Source organism: Eublepharis macularius, chromosome 13 (assembly GCF_028583425.1).
Source record: "Eublepharis macularius isolate TG4126 chromosome 13, MPM_Emac_v1.0, whole genome shotgun sequence".
Taxonomy (NCBI): Eukaryota; Metazoa; Chordata; class Lepidosauria; order Squamata; family Eublepharidae; genus Eublepharis; species Eublepharis macularius.
Genome location: NC_072802.1, coordinates 49,833,289 through 49,846,851, shown reverse-complemented (window position 1 = coordinate 49,846,851; position 13,563 = coordinate 49,833,289). Strand labels below are relative to the sequence as shown.

Here is a 13,563-nt window from a genome sequence, read left to right as displayed (position 1 = left end):
TGGCGTCTTTGTAAGGGCTTGAACCATCCAAACAATACAAACTGGGGGCTTGTACAGCCTTCATTTACCTCCCAAGACTGTGCACTCTTGTCCTCTCCCCAGCTCTGCTGTTAGAAATGTGAAGGTGAAAAGAGCTTGCAGTCTGCATCTTATGATCAGAACAAGATACGTGACCTTTTCTTCCTCTTCTTGTCCTTCAAATCTTTCCTTATAAATGTTCAGATTGCGCCATTACTTCTGTGGCGCCCCTAAATATCCAACCCAGTCACTTTGACAGAGGGAGCCCAAATTAAAACTGCTGGTTTCCAGTGAAGGGCATTTGACTTGCTCTCCTGTTGTTTACTGTCCGACTCCCTTGGCAGTCTGCTAATTTCCAGTTGCACCTGGCCTCAGGTTCAGAGCTCATTACTCCAGGAGCAGCAGAAGTGGGAAGCTGACGCAAAGGTGGCCCTCCATATGCAGAAGGAAACGCTGGAGGAACAATGCCGGAATACGCAGACAGAGCTCCAGGAAGCCCTGGAGGAAGAGAGAAGGAGTCGCTATGCTTTGCAGGCCGAAACAGACGGCCTCCATAAAGTACGTGTCTCTGATACAGCAATTCTGATACAGCCATGCTTGCTCAGAGAGGAGCGCCACAGGACTGGTGGTACCCACTGGTGGATTTATATGCTTTGATGAACTGAGGTTCATAGATGTGGTTGCCACTGGCAACTATTAATTTAATTCTGTTGACCGGCTGTGAAAGCTTCTAAGAGTTTTTTTTTTTTAAGCTGCCAGCCATGCAGGTAGGCATCTGTTTTAAAATGCTGCCATGTTCATTGTTGGAGGGTAAGGGGTTGCTCCCAATGCACACACAAGCACACTCACTACCTTCCACTTGTCAAGCCTCCTTGCTGGGCAGTAGGTACAAAAAGGAACACCCTTATTTGCCTCTGAGGAGCAGACAGCAAGAAACCTGAACAATGCAGGCCACGAGAAACCAGTACTAGCTAAATAGTGAAGAGTCCAGTAGCACCTTTAAGACGAACCAACTTTATTGTAGCATAAGCTTTCGAGAACCACAGATCTGATGAAGAGAGCTGTCGTTCTCGAAAGCTTACTCTACAATAAAGTTGGTTAGTCTTCAAGGTGCTACTGGACTCTTCACTATTTTGCTACTACAGACTAACGTGGCTAACTCCTCTGGATCCATTCCTAGCTAGTAGCATATGACCACTCCTGTTGAGGAACTGGATGGTACCTCTCCATCCAAAGAACGGCACTGGTTGCCAGTCCAGTTCAAAGCCCTGATGTTGACCTCGAAAGCCAAAAATGGTTTCATTCAGAGTCATCTGTGGGAATGTCTGCTCCCATGACCCTCCCCTTGTGCCTTCAGAGCTTCAGGCGAGGCTCCGCTTTATGCTCACTTGCTCTCTGTTGTAGAGAATCCAGGAGCTGGAGACTCAGGCCCAGTTGCTCCAGGGTGAGAAGAGGACAGCACTGGAAGAGCTGCGAGTGCGTCTGCAGGAGGAGAAAGCTCAGGCACTGAGCCAGCTGCGAGAGGAGTTGGAGCAGGTGAGGAGAAAGGAAGGGAGTGTTCCATGCTGTGGGTGGGCAAGTTGCTCAGTGGCAGAGCGCTGGACGTGCCTGGAGAGGGTCACATGGATACACGGAAGCTGCCTTGTACTGAATCATCTACTCAAACAGGGAGTGGTTCTCCAGGGTCTCCAGCAGAGGTCTTTCACATCACTTGGTCCTTTTAAGTGGAGATGCCAGGAACTGAACCTGGGACCTCCTGCATGCCAAACTGATGCTCTGCCGTTGAGCCACAGCCCTTCTCTAGGTCCCAGGTTCAACCTTTGTCATCTCTAGTAAGAAGTGCTTGGACCCTGGAGGCCCACTGGCAACCAGAGGAGACAGTACTAAGCTTGGCAGTCTACTGTATAGGGTGGCTTCCTGTGTCTGTGTGCCCATGTAAATAAGGGATGTTGTTTCAGAATGACAATCCATTTCACTGGCAGTGTCTGATCTCACAGTGTCTGATCTCTTCCTTGTGGTGGACCTTCTCCCTCTTTGCCTAGGAGAGAAACCAGATGAGAGCAAGATTGCAGCAGATAGAATTGGATCGGAGACTCCTGCAGGCTGAACAGCAAGGGGCCTTCCCCTGGGAGCAGGGAGATCACACTCATGCTGAATGGACAGATCGCTCCCTGGCCAGGGAGGTCACCTTAGCCTGCCAGCGGCTCCAGCACCTGCTTCCCAAGCAAGCTGGCACACCCAGCCTCTCTTGGATGTTTCGTGGGTACTGTTACTTAAACGCAAACAGGGCTCCTTGTGTTGGTTCTACTCACATAATGCATCCGTGTCGCTCCCTCTAGTGGCAAGTTATTGTTTGAAGGAAGTAGCTTAACTGTTGTCAGCCCTGTCTTCCCCTTTTCCAATTCTGTATGTCCTTCCATTCTTAACTCACTGACTTGTCCGATTTTTCTTTCTTTTTCTGCCTCACGGGCTGTGCTCCTCTTTCTGCTCTGCATTTCTCACCTTTTCTTTACTGTTCTGGTCCTTAACGGGATAGCTCTAAGCAAAGTTTCACCCCTTTAAGTCTACTGAAGGATTGCACTGTCTATATCTCTATTCCATGGAGAAAACTGTGTTTGTTTGCTCGTTTATTAAAATATTTATACTCCACCTTTCCTTTTGGCTCAGGTTTGGCGCCTTCTTCCAATCGAAGGAGCCTTCGTCCAAAGTAAGTGGCTCTTCTGTTGGAGGTCCACTTAAGTTGGATGAATCCTCCTTTAGTTGGACAAAAGCTACTTGGAGGATGGTTGAATCACACACACACCCTCCCTAATGCTTTAGTATTTTCAGACACTTTATTACTCTCATGGTGGTAGGAATAATATTTTGATACTATTATTTGGTCTCTGTCTCAATCAGTACCCTCAAAGCCAAAATATAACAGCCAAATTGAAGCTTTCTGTGGTCTTTGCTATATTTTGAATTTGGTTGTTAACTTTATATTGAAGGGGTGTTGTATTTTTATTGTGCTTTAAATTTCTAAGCAGCTTTGAAGTCATTGGAATGGTTAGAAAAAGCATAGAAACATAGAGCTGGAAGGGACCCCAAGGGCCATCTAGTCCAAGCCCCTGCACAATGCAATACATTCATAGTTACCCCCGCCTTTTATCCCCACCCAGTGACCCCTGCTCTATGCCCAGAGGAAAGCAAAAAGAACACAGGGTTACAGAACAGAATTTCCCATTCCAGTCTTTCTGTGATGGAGGAAACCCCCTTTTAAAGAGGAGGCTTTTTACTGAATAGTGAACTGGCTACCTGCGTCTTCCTTGGACAGGCAGTGCCGAAGGTGTGGGACTAGCCTTCACTGGTGCACAGCAGACATCTGATAATGGCTGGGCCATCAGTTGGTCCTCGTTGAAGATTCTAAAGGGGACATTAGGGGAGAAGATGAAGGTTAAAGGAGAAAGCGCCAAAGCAGGATTACAGCTGAACATCAAGAAGACAAAAGAATTGACTGTTGAGGAATTACACAGTTTTAAAGTTGACAGTGAGGAAACTGAAATCATTCAAGATTTTCTATTCCTTGGCTCAATCACCAACCAAAAGGGAGACTGCAATGAAAAAATCAGAAGAGGTTTGAGACTTGGAAGAGCAGCTGTAAGGGAGCTAGAGATAAAGATGTCTCTTTGGGAACCAAGATCAAGATAATCCAAACTATGGTATTCCCCATTACTATGTATGGATGTGAAAGTTAGACAGTGGAGAAAGCTTAAATTGGTTCTTTTGAAATGTGGTGCTGGAGAAGAGTTCTGTGGGTGCCATGGACAGCCAAAAAGACAAATAAGTGGGTACTAGATCAAATCAAGCCTGAGTTCTCCCTAGAACCTAAAATGACAAGATTAAGGCTATCATACTTTGGTCACATCATGAGAAGACAAGATTCCGGAAAAGTCAGTAATGCTAGGTAAAGTAGAAGATAGTAGGAAAAGAGGAAGACCTAAAATGAGATGGCTTGACTCAATAAAAGAAGCCACGTCCTCCAGTTTGCAGGATCTGAGCAAGTCTGTTAATGATAGGACGTTTTGGAGGTCTTTCATTCATAGGGTCACCATAGGTCAGAGGTGACTTGATGACACACACAGAGGTGACTTGATGACACATAACACACTCAGGGGAGAAGAGGGCTGGAGTTCTCCTGGAATTCTCTGGAGGAACTGACAGCTTTAAAGGGCAGACTTGAGATTCCTCCCCTCTCCAGGCTCTGTCCCCAGTTCTCCAGAATTTCTCAAGCCAGAGTTGGCCACCCTGCCCTCAAGAGGCTTCCTGTTAACCACCTGGCTGCTGTATTCTGGACCAGCTGTAGTTGGGTAATAAGTTCTATATACACATTTAATGCATTTGTGTGAGGTCTGTTGAATTTCAGTTGGTTCATCATTCTTTCTGCTGCCTTCCTGATGCACATGGAGTCCCATCTCTTCCTGCCTGCAAACAGCATCAGAAAACCCATCTTTTAAAAACCGCCTTCCCCAGTGAAGATCTTTTTGCCTCTTTCACCTTTCCCTTTCCTTATTGTCTATCTCTGTTGGATTGTAGGGATTTGACTCTTTTTAATTTCTGAAGTGCTTATGTTTTAGTGCTACAGAAATAATAAATGTTGTGGGTAATAAAGAATGATGAACACATGCAGTTGCCTTAGTATAATATAGTCAGCTCATGATTGTCTACTGTGAGTGGCAGTGGCATACAGAAGGGTTTTTACCAGCACAGGCATCCTGAGATTGTTTAAACATGAGGTGCCAAGGACTGAACCTGCAACCTGCTGTGAGTAAAGCAAGGGGTTCTACCACTGAGCCATGCCCCCTAGAAGTCTAAAGGTGCAGCTACATATTACAGACCTTCAAGCGATATTCATGTTTGGGCTGCAATTCTATTCACCTTCAGATTTCCTTTTGCCTCTTCCAAGGAGTTTGGCTTTCCTCTCCACCAGCCATGCACTCCAGGCCTTGCAAGAGGTGAGTGAAGAAACACAGTGCTACCTCCAAGACCTAAAGCATGAGATAGAGACACAGAAACACAACATCCGCCAGCTCCAGAGAGAGAAGGTGAGCAGGTGCAAGCTGCTAACTTCTGGCCCAGAGCAGATTCAGCCTGGCTTGGAGACCCATGCAAGAGCCACTGGTGTGTCCAGATGGATGAGTCTGCTTCCTGGGCCCTTGCTGTTAGCATGGACCTCCTTGCTTGTGTGGTGGCTATGTGCTATCAGGCTTGGGGAGTGGGGAAAGATTCTTCAAGGCTTTGCAAGTTCTTGCTTGGAACAGCTTTGTGTTTAGGGAGGCAGTTGCCCAGAGACCTGGGGGTTGGCAGCTCTTGTATTCCTGATGATATCTAATAGCATAGGCACACAACCATGTTCTTTCTACTGCTTCAGGAAGAAGAGCTGAGGCAGCAACAGGAGCGGCTTCGCCAGGAGAGCCAGGCAAATCTAGAAGCCCTGAAGGATCACCTGGTCCAGGTAAACCCCTCTATGGTTTTCTGCAGCTGAGAGTGCCAATTACAAATCAAACAGTATTTTGCATTTGCTTCTTTAATTCATACATTCTGCCTTTTATGCAGTATCACTGGTTAAGTTTAAAAGAAGATCTATCTGTAGTTGTACCTTTAAAGAACAATAGTTGTGTAGCGCACAGTATGCTACAAAATGTATACAGTTGAGGTCAGCAGATTTGGGTGAAAAATGAAGATGATAGCTAAGGTGGTCATCCTCCATTGACTACTTGTGGTTTTTATGGAAGGAGGCTGCAATAGCTTCATGAGTGAGAAGGGGTGTGGATTCAACCGTACTATCCTATGAATTTTGCCGCCTTCCCCAATGTTTATTGAGGCTCAAGTATTCTTGGAAATACTGCACTCTGATCCAGACCTTCTCCCCCCTCCCCTGCTTGTCATTACTTTGAAGTCAGGGAAATTTACTTTGCACCTGCTCAGAGGCGTTTCCATCCAGTTTTGCATGCTCCTTACTTCCTTGAGCAACGAAAAGTTCCAGAAGTAGCACTATTCGGGTTTGTTCCATCCTTTTTGATAAGACAATGCTAGAAAATTAGAGTGTCTTTTTTAAATACTTGATTTCTTTACAAATATACAAAAGGAACACAAGCAAATACTGACTGACACTCCTGTGAGCAAACAGTACCCACGCTGCACCAGATTCCTAGAAAGCAGTCTGTACATCCCCCTCCCCTTTAATGGCAGCACACAGATTCTACCTACAAACTCTCCATTCTCAAGCAAACTGTGCTTAGCTGTTTCTTTGCCCCCTCCCCTCAGCCTAGAGTGCTTTCACCTTTTCCAGGTTCTGGTGGGTGTCTCATTCTAACAGCAGGGGCGTAATTTCCTGCCTCACTCCCATTGATAAAGCATCAACCAACCATATGGACAATTAACTTGATCGCCAGTTAGCTGTCAGAATCTACATGGATATTGGGCAGGGCTGATCCACAGACCGTGATAACTTACTGGGAATGAGCCCTGGTACAAAGCAAGCCCTATTCCTCTCTTGTGGATGGCATGAGGTTAGGGAGGGGAGGGGGGGGTACCCATGTTTTAAATAAATTAAATAAAAAGGAGGGTTCTGCTTATTCAGTGAGTGTCCCTCCAGGAGCACATGAAAGACATTGCCACCCTCCAGCGCAGCTGGGTGAAGGAGAAGCGCATGGGGGAAAAGCATGTGCTACTCAAGCAGCTGCAGGAGAAGGACGAGGAGCTGCGGGCAGTCCAGAGGAGCATGGCCTGCTGGAAGGACGAGACAGCCCGTAAGCTGGCCCACAAATTCCAGAAGCAGCTGGATGCAGAACTAGAGCAGTGAGTGTGTCCCAGGGAGGATGGGCGGATATCTTGAAGGCGGGGTCTGCAGGGTGCTCAGCCAAGCAGGCATACGAGATGATTATCTCGAGGCCTTGAGACGACTGCTGCTTGTGTCTGTGCAGTCCGGGAATTCCAGTGTGTTTCAAGGCCCAACAGGGGCAGTTGCAACTGCTTAATTGTGTATCTGCCCTGCTCATATATAAAGTGGGGGCAGAGGAGGGGTCATGAAATAAAATCCCACTGTTGCCATGAGCTCAGGAGGTGGCCTTGAGCGAGCCACTCATCCCCAGCTCCCCAGCTGTATTGTGGAGATAATAATAACACTGACTTTGTTCACCACTCTGACTGGGATACTAATCTGTCCAGAAAGATGGTCTACAATTGTTGCTGTTGTTTTAAAAGGTTGTTAGATAGTTTCATGATCCCTCAGTAGTTACTAGCCAAAGGAACCTCCATATTCAGAGGCAGTAAACCTCTGAAACAGCATTCGTAGGCAGGCAACATCAGGGGAAGGCTTTGGCCTATCTGCCTTGTTCATTGGCCATCCAGGTGATACAGGATGCTGGATTAGATGGAACCTCAGGAGTCACCCAGGATTTCCTAGCCCTAAATCATAACCACAGCTGGCCCCTCTGTTAGAATCTGCCTGTTTGCTAGGAGGGCAGGCCTTGGCTATTGGAGAAAGAGGTTGATGAAGAAAAGGGACTCTGCACATGTTCACAAGCAAGCTAGCTACTCATGTTTCATGGCTGAGCTCAGGCTTTACAAACAGGTTCTAGATGAAATGCTGCCAAATCCCAGCTCAAACTGTGTTCTAACCTTCAACTATTACAGCACTGTGAGACTTGTCATTGCTCCCACCACCTTCTTTTCTTGCAGGTGCCACTCCAAGGATGAATCCATGGACATTCACAGGCAACTAGAGACCACAGAGTCAGAAATCAGAGTCTCCTGCATGGTAAAAGGAAACAGAGGTCAGGGGAGTTTTCTGTAGGTCTGCCCCATGGAAAGAAGTGGCTGTGGGCCTGGAGAAAATGCCCTGCAGCCAACTGCCAGCTTGTTATCTGTGCCCTCCCCCTTTCAGGCTGCTGGGAAATTAGGAGGAGGGAGCACTTCTGGTTGCCTAGCAACCTCAACCGATCTTAATAGCAAGGGTCCCACACCTCACCACAGTTCGAGAACTGATTTCTACTTGGAAATTGAATGTTTGAGTAGCAATCATTTCTCCAAACCATCCACTCCTGACATGGGTTCTTCCAAAATCACCTTCAGTGATACGCAGTTGGGTTTCAATGCTTAGTTAGGCCCTGAAATAATCTTTCATTGTATGCTTCTGAAACCATGTCCTGGATTCACTTCAGAATTTTTGAATGCCTACACTAGGCCATTTTCAGACATTCTGGTATCTGATACAGGATGAGAGCCACTCCCCTTTTTTGTTTCACTAACACAGGACCCAGTATATCTTTTCCTGTTACCAATTGGCACTTGTCCATTTCCACCAAAGAGTATGAGAATGGAAGCTTTGTGTCAGGTGTCCAGGTATGGATGTGCAAAGTCCAGGAATGGCTGGAGAAGAGAATCCATTGGTCAAGGGTTGTCTCCTCAGCCCTCCCACAGCATCACTTAATTCATCAATGGCAAGGCTCGTGCTGCTCGACTCCACTCTGAGACCTAGGGCAAGTGGGGGAAGAAGGAAGCAGGTTGGTCATTGTTTCCCCGTCTTCGCCCTCACCTGCTGTTGCTTGGCTCACCTGGGTCACAGTCTGTGCATAGAGTGAGAAAAGACATCCATGGACAGACCCACCCCAGATGAGTCAAACAAGAAGGCACAGAGGAAAGCAATACACAAGCAAATCTGCTCCCTTCCCAAGCAATTTTGACTTTTTTCTCCCTTCAGAGCCACCTGCAAGTTAAGGACATAAAAGAACTTTGCTGTATCAAACCCATCTCGTTTAACACTGTGTTTGCGGTAGAGACCGGTCAGATGCCTTCTGGGAAGTTTACATCAGATGGCAGTGGAACCTGTGATATGTGAGGGCAGGGTCTGAAGGGCTGGCTGGGTTTTGGAGGTGAAGACTACAAAGGAAAAGGATTTCCACCACAGGCCATTCTCTCTCTTCTTTCTCTCCTCTGATCCATCCCAATTTAGCTTGTCCTAGAATTCGGAGTATCCCTCTGTTAATGGTGTGCAGGGCTGACTCAGACAGGGAAGAGGAGGGAATTTTCTGCATTGGCTAACCCTTTTCATTTCCAGTGCTCTCCACCCTCAATGGCCTCATGTTTAATCCCGGTTTACCACGTTCCACTTGTGGGGGGGGGCATGCCTGGAATCTGGGTCATGTTCATATCTAGGAGCCAGAGGTGGCAAACCGATCTCCTGCACAAGCCCCATTAAAATGTACAGAGGCTGCATGAGATATGTGATTTCCTTTCTGTGGCTTTTGCTGCAGGCCTACAGATGTCTTTGGCATCCGGAACCTGCTTTTCCTTTTCCTTTTAGCAGGGCCACATGTAGGCATTGTGCAGCAACATCCCAGCCATGCGGAGATGTATAGTGAGGAGTGGGAATGTATCTCAGACCAGAGCTGAACCCTCTGCATGTTCCTAGCATATCCAGAACCATCTAATCACACCTGCTGGTAGCACACATTTTGCAGCATTTTCTGCCCTTCCTTTCCCCCAGAACCTCGGTGAAGACCTCAGGCCCCATTCTGTTGGCTCCTTATCACTGAAGTCTGCACCATTGCCCAGACAACACAATTTCGGCACCCCAAAGCTACTGCACCACTTGCAGAGCCAAATCCAGGCACTGAGGTCTGAGAACACTCTATGCCTGGAGGACGTCAGCAGGCTCAGGGAAGGTCTGGACACTACCTACAGGAGCAAGGTAATTGCTTTCTTCATCTCCATCTGCTAGACCAACCAGTGGCATGGCAATAGATGTAGAACTCTGGAAATCTTTGCTTTAATTTTTCAAAGCAAGCAAACAAGCTCACAGAGCACTATGATCAACTAACTAAGACCTGCACTTTATGGTGAATTTCTTGTTGACCTTGTGCGTAGAAGCACTGTTTGGCAGCTACATTGATTTTTGAGCAATTGCCTTATACTTTACCTGTGTTTTTGAACCTTGAATTGTATTTCAATGTAAACATTATATTCTTGAGACTGATTCACGTGATTGATTTTGTGCAGGTCTTAGTTGATCACCGTGCTCTGTGAGCTTGTTTGCTTGGATCGTTCTTCCGTGATTCTATCTCCTTTGTAGTTAATTTTTCAAAGAGCAGGTTTCTAGCCTTATAACTGTGATAATGGGTATAGGGATGATGCGTGCTGGAATCTCAGAAGCCAGACATGTGACAGAATAAGATTGTCGTTGGGCGCCTTGTGGTGTTCCTCTTTCCTAGGACTATGAAAACTGGAACAAATTCTGCCTGCAGAACAAAGGCTGGTAGACCTTGACAAATTTTCTTTGGCTCTATAAGCTAGCCCAAAACTTTAGGAGCCAAATTTACATTTCTGCACTCAAGGTTATGTATGATCATGTTTTCCAGTTATTGTTACTACAAAAAATACTAGGTGCCACAATGAAATTTTTAGATGCCATGGCAACCTGGCACTGGGATTTGTCAAGCCCTGCAGTATATGATGGGGGAGGACATACAAATGCACTTGCTTACTGTCCACTCTGTTGGCATATTCAATGCAAATGAGGTCACAGAATTAAGCTTTCATTGGTACCGGTTTTTGATTGCCTGGGTGCAAATTTTTTTTTTAAAAACTGAGCACAGAGCACATACCACCCTTGGCACATCCAGTTTGCAGCTCTCTGTATTCTCTCTGCTTACTGACTTACTCAGAGTTCATGTTCTGCATGTTGTTGATTATAAACAGTTTTTTTAATAGGCTAGAGCAGGGATCCCCAACATGGTGCCTGCAAACACTTTTCCTTGTGCCCATTAAGTGTTTTTAGAAAGTGGGTGGGACCATGTGTGTCAGGTTCTGATTGGGTTTAAGCCAAAGAGACTCCATTTTAACTTTGTCAGTGTGTCAAGTGTGCTTCTTGCAGGTGGGGAGACCGCTGCTGGGAGCCTAGCAGAGGGAGAGGGATTGTTATCGTCTGCATACCTCTGCCTTCCTGCCGCCCTTGAGAAACTTTCCTTTTCTCACCCTCAGGCCGTTTGTTTTGAGAACTAAGGGGGAGGATGGGGCCTGAGGGGAACTGCATATTCTGTACCTAATCCTTTGCTTGGCATTCGTAACAATTCTACAGTTCAGCTAAGATCTATGTATCTTAGAATGTGTACTCCATTCGTTGACAATCTTCAGTAAAGCCTTTTGAAATCAATGGACTTTTGTCTTATTGCAAGAGGTGGGCTAAGTTGCAACTTTTGGTAAGCCACAGTCTGACAGTGAGGCTCTTGCCCAACAGGGCTTCTGATTGACCGCTGGAGATCTGATTGGCTGTGCAGATTAAAATAAGGTTTCAGCTGAAGCTGCCACCTCTTCCCCCGATGTGTTTTTTAAATTACCCTATATTCTGTCCTGCACTTGTGCTTCCTGGATGTTTGGCTCTGCCTCCTGCAGCAGCCATTTTGTAGTTGCACCACCACCCAGAATCTCAAAGGTGCCTACAGGTGCCAAAAGGTCAAGGAATTCCAAATATCTTGGTGTTCCTTAGTTGGGTACAATGTCAGTTAAAATAGTTTCCAGATGGTATAATTTGTTATGTGGATGTGTTTTTCCAGTTGGACTTTGCCTGCCTGTCCTACATTTTTATTCCGTAATGACCTTCAAGGAGCTCAAAATGATGTATGTACATGGCTCTTACACCCTCCATTTTTCCCCACACAAAAATTCTGTGAGGTGGGCTATGTGACTGGCCCAGGATCTTCTAATGAGTCTTGGGTCTGAGTGGGGAATTGAACCCTGGTCCCATCTTGACATTCTAGCTGCTGTACCGTGCTAGCTCTGTTGCTATTGATAGACTGATGGGACAGAAGCGTGCGGCTGCAGTGGCTGAGCTGACAGTCTCCTCATTGCTTTGCAGAGGCATCTGGCTTCGGATCTCTCATCCACTCAGCTCCATGGGAAAAGCATCAGGAACTAGAACAGTCCTGGAAGGGGTGCAACAGCAAGCACATTTGTCAGCATGCCCCCAGCAATGCTGCTTTGAACAGACCTGTGGCTCAGGAAGGAGCAGCCGTAGCAGCAGAATGGAGACTTTGAAGTCATGTGCTGCTGTTCTGCAAGAGCCAACAAGCAACACAGGCTTCTGAATGATAAGAAGCTCAGACCTGCTTTTGCACTGTGTACACTGTACAGGTGCAGTTCCTCTTTGTCTAAAAGGCTGCCCTCACCTGCCAAACAAGTCTCCTGAGCGGAATTTGACAGTAGCCCTGCTACAGAGTGGTGGAATGACTTGACACTGACACATGATCTGCTCCGGATGGAGAACGCTCTTAAGCCTTGACTTTTCAAGCAAACTGGTTTGGATGCTCTGTACAACTGTGAATCCTTAACTCTGTTCTGCTGCACTGGACTCATGCAATAAGAACAGATCTTAATGGAGGTATGGAGGGATTACACAACAAGAGTATGTACTAAATGTGTACTTTTTCATAGCTATGTAGTGGGGGAAATTTGTTGCTGAGAAATGGCAGCAGGGAGATACACACTCTTCCTTGTCCTTCCTACTGAGAACTGACTCTTTCCCAAGCTGCCTTCCTGTTCCCTCCCCTCCAGTAGAGTTCCAGATGTATGTCTATCCTTCAGGATCTGCTAAGCAGCTTACAAGTTTTAATTTACAAGAATACATCGTAATATTCAAAACAACAAACCCCAAACAATAATAATTGTCAGCAGCATAAAAACCAGACAGCACAGCATATAAAAGGACAGCCCCCCCCCCATGAAAAGTGGGGGGACTCACTGTGCATCCTGTTTTATTTACTTCATTTATTATTACTTTGTTTACCCACTTTTCTCTCCAATGGGGACCCAAAGTGGCTTACCACAATTGTCCCTTCTCAATTTATCCTCACAACAACCCTGTGAGGTAGGTTAGGCTATGTGGCCAAATGTCAACCAGCAACTTCCCATGACAGAATAGGGGTTTGAACCAGGATCTCTCAGAAACTGATACTCTAACATGCTGATACATTTGTACTTTGCAAACATACTTCTGGAACTGGCAAAAGGGAAAAGCAGCAGATAGGGGGAGGATTACGTTCTCTATTCCGTCCACCCCTGCCCTTCTCTGCCCCAAATTGTGCATGTTATTTTGCAGTAGAGGAGGCTTTAGTGATATACATTTCAATGTAATGTGCAGTCCCTCTGTGAATGTATGTTTAATGGCAATTGGGGGAAGGGGCGAGACAGACTGTGTTCAGATCACCTATAAATACATCAACTGCTATTGCAAAGGAAGGTGAAAATCTGTGTGATGGAAGAAATCTCCCTCTAGCAAGTCATGTTTTTAAGGTACATCTCTAAAGAGATGATGTGGGGAGACTTGAATTACTCTGAAGCAATATACAAATTGTGCCTTTGTGTATATGATGCAGATATGATAGGAGGACCTTTTTAAAATACAAATGTTTCAGCCCTTCGGTGATTGAGCTGGTAGGTATTGTAATACTGTTTATATATCTTTAACCTTTGACTGGTACTGGTGGCTACCGTACCTTAAAAAAAACTCAA

The 13,563-nt window shown here is 46.1% G+C and overlaps 1 protein-coding gene across 1 annotated transcript in view; it reads left to right on the top strand.

Annotated features, from left to right (window-relative positions):
• Positions 1-13,563, top strand: part of LOC129341473 (trichohyalin-like) — a 23,516-nt gene extending 9,953 nt beyond the window's left edge. Inside the window, exons 9-17 of the mRNA XM_054996685.1 lie at positions 394-576; positions 1,423-1,554; positions 2,061-2,281; positions 4,961-5,099; positions 5,426-5,509; positions 6,653-6,855; positions 7,738-7,816; positions 9,545-9,748; positions 11,912-13,563. Coding sequence (XP_054852660.1) covers positions 394-576; positions 1,423-1,554; positions 2,061-2,281; positions 4,961-5,099; positions 5,426-5,509; positions 6,653-6,855; positions 7,738-7,816; positions 9,545-9,748; positions 11,912-11,971 — 1,305 coding nt within the window. The 3' untranslated portion in view covers positions 11,972-13,563. The remainder of the gene's footprint in view (positions 1-393; positions 577-1,422; positions 1,555-2,060; positions 2,282-4,960; positions 5,100-5,425; positions 5,510-6,652; positions 6,856-7,737; positions 7,817-9,544; positions 9,749-11,911) is intronic.